This window comes from Homarus americanus, unplaced genomic scaffold, assembly GCF_018991925.1.
Source record: "Homarus americanus isolate GMGI-L3 unplaced genomic scaffold, GMGI_Hamer_2.0 scaffold40856, whole genome shotgun sequence".
Lineage (NCBI taxonomy): Eukaryota > Metazoa > Arthropoda > Malacostraca > Decapoda > Nephropidae > Homarus > Homarus americanus.
Genome location: NW_024734615.1, coordinates 8,420,304 through 8,426,681, shown reverse-complemented (window position 1 = coordinate 8,426,681; position 6,378 = coordinate 8,420,304). Strand labels below are relative to the sequence as shown.

General features: G+C 47.3%; 2 protein-coding genes across 2 annotated transcripts; both read right to left on the bottom strand.

Moving 5' to 3' along the window:
- Positions 1-1,012: 1,012 nt before the first annotated feature.
- LOC121870341 lies at positions 1,013-3,595 on the bottom strand. Its single transcript, XM_042372124.1, has 3 exons — positions 3,491-3,595; positions 2,521-2,694; positions 1,013-2,386 (listed from the first exon to the last, which is right to left on the bottom strand). Exons 1-3 carry the CDS (start codon positions 3,593-3,595, stop codon positions 1,013-1,015), a joined length of 1,653 nt encoding a protein of 550 aa, XP_042228058.1.
- Positions 3,596-3,923: 328 nt separating this feature from the next.
- Positions 3,924-5,463, bottom strand: LOC121870340. Its single transcript, XM_042372123.1, has 2 exons — positions 5,077-5,463; positions 3,924-4,967 (listed from the first exon to the last, which is right to left on the bottom strand). Exons 1-2 carry the CDS (start codon positions 5,461-5,463, stop codon positions 3,924-3,926), a joined length of 1,431 nt encoding a protein of 476 aa, XP_042228057.1.
- Between the last annotated feature and the right edge of the window lie 915 nt (positions 5,464-6,378).

Genomic DNA, 6,378 nt, shown 5'->3' with positions numbered 1-6,378 from the left:
ATTCACAATCACACTAAAAGGTATGTCCCTCAATACTGTCACTGCCTATGGCTATGGCCTGGCACTTGACATTATTAGGGACCTGCCACGCTTTGCCATAAACAGATAAATTGTACCGGGATATTTTCCCCCACACACTCATCATTCTGTCACTTTATGTAACTTGCTGACAAAACCCATGACCCTTCAGGTTTTTACGCCCTAATGCATGATCATAAAAGGCAAGCAGGAACTCTGCTTGCTTCCCAGATGGGCACTGTAAACGCTTCTGTGCTTTACCTTGCACAGAATGTAAAGGGGTGCCCAATAAACTAGGTCCCTCCGGGGCAATCTAATCTGACTCTGACATATAAGTACTGTCAATGAATATGATGTATTCTTTGTGTACGAACCTCTGTCCTGCGTGGCAGTGAACAGTGGCATTACCCACATGAATCTGATATATATATATATATATATATATATATATATATATATATATATATATATATATATATATATATATATATATATATATATATATATATATATATATATATATATATATGCTGTCAATGAATACGATGTATTTCTTTGTGTATGAACCTCTGTCCTGCTTGGCAGTGGGAAGTGTCAAGACCTGACTGAATTACTCGGAATAGGCAAACTGTACTCCAGGATTTGTCAATAAATTTGTTAAAATAAAAAACTATATACGGGCAGGCACTCCAAATAAAACATGACATGACTTACATCCGAACATAATATTTGTTTGAGGGTTATCCTATTCATTACTGCTTGTGGTAACACCCCTTCCGTTGAGCGTTCACGCTCAAAACCAGATCAGGCCTTTGATACTTAGCTTTTTTTCATGTTCTTGTGACTATGTTGCCCTCAGGCTGGTGGTACTTATCTTTTCCTTAGGACATCTCGGTCCCTTGACGTTCGGGCCTCACTGCTTTCGTGTGTGGATACTCAAGTCATTTTCATGGCTGACCCCGTCAGCCCTTTTCATTGCTCTCTCCAACAAGCATTACTTAGTTACAGGTCGTAGGATCGTGCGTGTTGCCATGTTGACCTCTGCTTGTTGTACAAGTTCATCCTCGCCAACCTTGACTTCCATCAGTCGGCCAAGGTGCCATTGATTGCATGGACAATTTGCTTCTGATATAATGATTATGTCACCAGGACGGAAGTTGCGCCGTGGTCTGAAATGCCCTCGTCGAGTTCTAAGTTGAGGAAGGTACTCCTTCCAAAATTGATCTGCAACGTATTGGACATGCTTCCACCTTCTTTGATATGATTCGCCTATTGACCGTCCGCCTAAAGGGAGAAGGCCCTTTCGGCTTAGGTGCAACAGATGGGCAGGCGTAAGAGCCTTCGGTTCATTTGGAGTGTTTGGCATCGGGGTGATTGGCCTTTCGTTAACTATGGCTTCCACTTCGCAGAACAGTGTTTGCAGACGTTCATCGTCTAAAACGTGTGAGCCCACAATTGCCTGCAAGACTTTCTTCACTGTGCGAATCTGTCTCTCCCATACTCCCCCCATGTAAGGGGCAGCTGGTGGATTGAAGACCCACTCGATGTCTGCTTTCAGTAAGGCACCTCTGAGTCTGTCATCTTGCTCCCAACTTTTCACGGCCAGTTTGAGTTCTTTGGTTGCCCGTATCATGTTTGTCCCGTTATCCGACCTCATACGCTCTGGAGTACCTCTGCGTCTTGAGAAACTTGTTACTGCGTTGAGGAAGGCATCTGCGTCTAATGAGGCCAGGACCTCTAGGTGAACAGCCCGAGTAGTCACACACGTAAACAGACATCCCCATCGCTTGACCTGTTTCCTCCCTACCTTGATTATGAAGGGACCAAAACAGTCCTTTCCGGTGTAAGCAAATGGTGCCTTTCCAGGTGTGACACGATCTATTGACAAGTCAACTTGCCCTTGAGGCGTACTTCTCCAGTTGTTTCGTCGGCACACCACACAGCGTCGTATGATTCTATCAAGCAAGCGTCTGCCCCGGGGGATCCAATACCTTTGCTTCACATATGCCATCGTGTGCTCTCGTCCAGCGTGTCCTACTCGCTCTTCGTGCATCTCCCGTACTATGATTTCGGTGACGTTGTGGTCTCTAGGCAGCAAGATTGGCTCCTCACCACTTCGCCCAAGGAGGGTTCCTCTAATTCTTCCTCCTGAACTGAGCAATGTTCGCTCGTCCAAGTATGTTTCCAGTCTGTATAACTTACTCTCCCTGGGCAGCTCACCCTTTATGAGAGTTTGGATTTCTTTCTCGAAAACTTCCTTCTGCACTAAGCATATAATTGTCCCTTCAGCCGACTGTAATTCCTCAGCGCTTAGCCTCTTCAGCTTGAGACGCAGGTCCTTGTTCTTGTTCCGAGCCACCGAATGAACCTTTTAATCCACGCCACCCCTTTCACCAAGCGGTACCATGATGAGTACCTAAGCCACAGTTTGGCGAAGGCCCACTTTGACGGCTCATTCAATGCCAGAGCAACTACAAATTTCTGGTGTGCTTCTCCTTTCACCTCCAGTAAGTCGCTCAGAGCTACTGGCAATTCCTTTCCTTTGGGCCACTGGTCTTCTTCCTTCAGTAGAAACTCAGGCCCTCGTATCCACCGAGATCCTGCAAACAGGTCCAGAGCAGGTAGACCCAGTGTTGCCTCATCCGCTGGATTCAGTGAGGTGCTGACATGTCTCCACTGGTCGATTCTTGACAAATCTTATATGACTGCTATCCTGTTGGCTACACACTTTTGAAATCGTCTACTCGAATTGGCGATGTACAGCAAGACTAGCTTGCTATCCGTCCAAAAGTAAGACTCGTGTATAGTTATGGCCATTTCTTGGCGGACCGTTCGATCTGCGTTCACTGCCAGGACAGCTGCGCAAAGTTCCAGCCTTGGTATTGTCAGTTGCTTGAGTGGGGCCAGCTTAGCCCGTCCATACACGAAAGAGCACTAGATACTTCTGTCAGTGTCTACCAGTCTCAAGTAAGTCACCGCACCGTAGGAAAGCCTGCGATGCGTCGCAGAATGTGTGCAACTGTGCTGATATGATTTCTTTTGCACCTACTGTTTTCAGGCATCTGGGTACACTAAATTTCCAGAGGTGGGTCAGTTTTCCTAGCCAGGTTCTCCAGGCCGTGTGGTTGCTAGCTGATAAAGGTTCACCCCATCCTTGTCGACGTCTGCATTCATCCTGAAATAATATTTTAGCCCTGACAATGAATGGGGCTACAAACCCCAGTGGATTGTAAATGGAACTGACAAGGCTTAGTAATTCTCTCCTGGTCGCTGGCCTTGAATGTGGTTGCACCTTGTTGGTGAGCTGATCACCTTTTAGGAGCCATCTAACCCCCAGGGCTCGCTCCATTGGCAACTTGTCTTGCCTCAGGTCAATTTCCTAAAGGTCATTTTGCCTCTCCCCCTGTGGGATGGTAGCCAACACTCCTTTGTGATTACTGGCCCACTTAGTTGACCGAAACCCTCCGTGTACCAGCAGTCTTCTAAGCTGACATGCTAATATTGATGCTTCATTTGGTGAGTCCAACGACTTGAGTAGGTCGTCCACGTAGAAATGGACTTCCACTTGCGCCACCATATTGGGAAACTAGGATCTGTGGTCGTGAAATGTGCGCCGAAGGGCGTAAGTCGTACATGAAGGGCTCCACACCCCACCAAAGATATGCACCTTCATCCTATAAGTTGCTGGCTCTCTACTCAGGTCCCCATTTTCCCACCAGAGGAATCTTAATACATCTCGATTTCTGGCGCGACTTGGATTTGATGGTACATAGCCTCCACATCTATCTGTCATGATGGCTAAAGTCCCTTGGCGAAATCTAAAAAGAACTCCAAGTAATTTGTTGTTGAAAACGGGACCTTGTTGTTCAACGATGTCCCTTCGTGTTTGGCCGCACAGTCAAAGACTATGCATACTTTGTTTGGCTCATTGAGTTCAACACCGGGTGATGAGGCAGATACCAAACCAGTCCAGTATCTGAATCCCGCTGGAGCTCAGGCACCGATTCAACATATCCTTCAGCGAGCAGTTTATTTATTTCCCCCACATATTCTTCTCGCAACTGTGCTTCCTTGGACAGTCTCCTTTTAAGCCCATCCAGTCGGCACTCCACCATGGCCTTGTTGTTTGGGAGTTCCGCGTTCTCATCACGGAACAGTATGGGAAATCGGTAATGGCAATTCGTTTTGATGTCAGTCTCTGACCATAGCCTCAACACTCCTTTGTCCTCAAGTGAATACGCTGCTGACTGCAGGGCTCCCGCATCCCCATTGTCAAGCTTCCAAAAAAGTTTAACTTGTCTTTCCAGACAAGTTTCAGGACTCACGGTAGTTTCGGTCATCAGGCATCCCAATATGTAGATCCCTTTTACGTCTTGGTGCCCAACCGGTTCATTCACTGTCCATCCCAGTGGTGTTCTTACTGTGAATGGCATTCTTTCCCTTCCTGCTCTGACCTCCAAAGGTACTAAGGCCTGTGGCACATTTTGTCCTATCAGAAGTTCCATGCTGTTGCTCCGTGGTTCTGGGAACTCCACACCTCGCAGATGGGTCCACCTTGAAATATCACTTGCTGTCACAACGGAGTTGCGCAGCGTTGTGAGGAAATTTTGTATAATGAGTACTTTCGGCATCGGTATGGCCCTGCCTCGTTTCATGCCTGCGCCCGCCACCTCTACTTCAGCTGACTTGTGTATCGTTTCTTGCGCAAGTATACCCATGGCTACCAGGGTGGGTGTCCCTTTCACCCTTATTTCTGCTCCAGATCTTTGGTGCAATCCGACCTGTCGCTGCCTGAGTCCAGGAGAGTTAAAGTTCTGATGTGGTTTCATTGGTGTGAGTCCTTGCCCCAAATCTTCACACTCACTATGGGCAGCACCATCTTGGCGTTTTTCCTCGACAGTCAAATGTCCCCTTTGTAGCTGTATGGGTTTTCTTAGCTGTCTCTTGTCCTTGTAGTATAGGCATAGCCTATTTGTCTAGCTTTGGATGAATCGTTGCTGGCTTTCAGGGCCATGCCAGCATCAGAGGTGCCTGCCATTAACTCCGGTTTCACTTGACCTGAATGTCTCGCTTTACGCCACCCTTGCTTGTGTTTGACATATTTGCAGTAAGTGCCTCCCTTCGTTCTTGATGCAACAGTTTAGAATGCTTCTCATTGTACCCATCCATGCCACATCTGAAGCGTGACCAACACTCAGGGACAATGTAGCCCATTCTCAGACACAAGAAACAACAACGTAATCTTTTCACCCTTTCTATCCTCTCCTTTATTGACATGCTCTGGAACTTGTCGCACCCTGTTAATCCGTGTGTTCTGGAGCACAGAGGACACGAGCCTTTTCCAGAGCTGGTTTCTCCCACATTAATCTTCGCTTCACTGATAGTCACTAAGCCCACGGCTCGTTTTTCTTGATTATGAGTTTTCTGGTCTTTTCTAGCTTCCATCTTGGCTGTCCTTGCTTGATGGCAGAGCCATGTCGTCCATCGTGCACTTTCTCCTCTAAATATAGCACTAACCACTTCAGCCCCATTCTGTGTCTGTTGATTTCTGATATATCCGTACATCATCCACGCAGCGTTCCCTCAATTTTGGGGGAAGCTTAACCACCAGCGTTCTGAAGGTCTGTCGTGTTTCAAGTTCAGACATCAGGTTCAGGTTCTCCAGGTGACTCACTGCGCCCCATAACTGAGATGCCAGTTTCCACAATCCTTCGTCGTCGAAAGCCCTAGCTGGGCGAGCGTCTCTGAGGCTCTTCACCAGCTGGTCCTCATACGCATATTAATCTCCAAACCTTGCCTCCAGGATCTTGATTACCTTGTGGTAGGCTCGGTCTGGCTCTAGATTGTCGCATCCCATGAATGCGTGTTGCAGCTTTATTCCTTTGCATAGCCCATGTATCGACGGAAGGCATGCATAAGGGTCCAAAACTCTGCCCGACTCTGCCCTCTAAACTTGGGAAGTGTGGCTTGCAGCGTCCGCATCGTGGCCACCAATTCTCTTATTTCTTCACTTTCTCTGGTTCTCCTTGAGGATGAGCTTTTATGATCTGAAGTGCTTTGTTTGCAAGAATTGGCTGTAAAGATGAGGCCATTTCGTCAAAACTGATCGATGCCCGTCGCTGGGTTTCTTCTCTTACTATTGGCTTCTCATAATTGCTGGAATTCTCTGTCAAAGGATGTGTGCTATCACTTCGTCGCGTCAGTGCTGATGCCTCTTGACTTGCCACCACTCCGGTGTGCTTCGTCTTCTTCCACTCTGCCTTAAGCTCTCTCAAGGCTCGGTTTACTACGTTTGACGCTGTCTCAGCTCTGGTCACTGCTTGTCGATAATCCAACTCCCTACTGGATTGGACACTTGGA

What these genes read in the sequence shown, in the direction of transcription:
- LOC121870340 (XM_042372123.1), bottom strand. Translation starts at nt 5,463, where the DNA reads ATGGAAGCTAGAAAAGACCAGAAAACTCATAATCAAGAAAAACGAGCC. An exon ending in GCGTAAAGCGAGACATTCAG is followed by an intron (nt 4,968 to 5,076) that starts GTCAAGTGAAAC and finishes CTATACTACAAG; the next exon opens with GACAAGAGACAGCTAAGAAA.
- LOC121870341 (XM_042372124.1), bottom strand. Translation starts at nt 3,595, where the DNA reads ATGGTGGCGCAAGTGGAAGTCCATTTCTACGTGGACGACCTACTCAAG. An exon ending in GTCAGCTTAGAAGACTGCTG is followed by an intron (nt 2,695 to 3,490) that starts GTACACGGAGGG and finishes AGAATCGACCAG; the next exon opens with TGGAGACATGTCAGCACCTC. An exon ending in CTCTGAGCGACTTACTGGAG is followed by an intron (nt 2,387 to 2,520) that starts GTGAAAGGAGAA and finishes GTGGATTAAAAG; the next exon opens with GTTCATTCGGTGGCTCGGAA.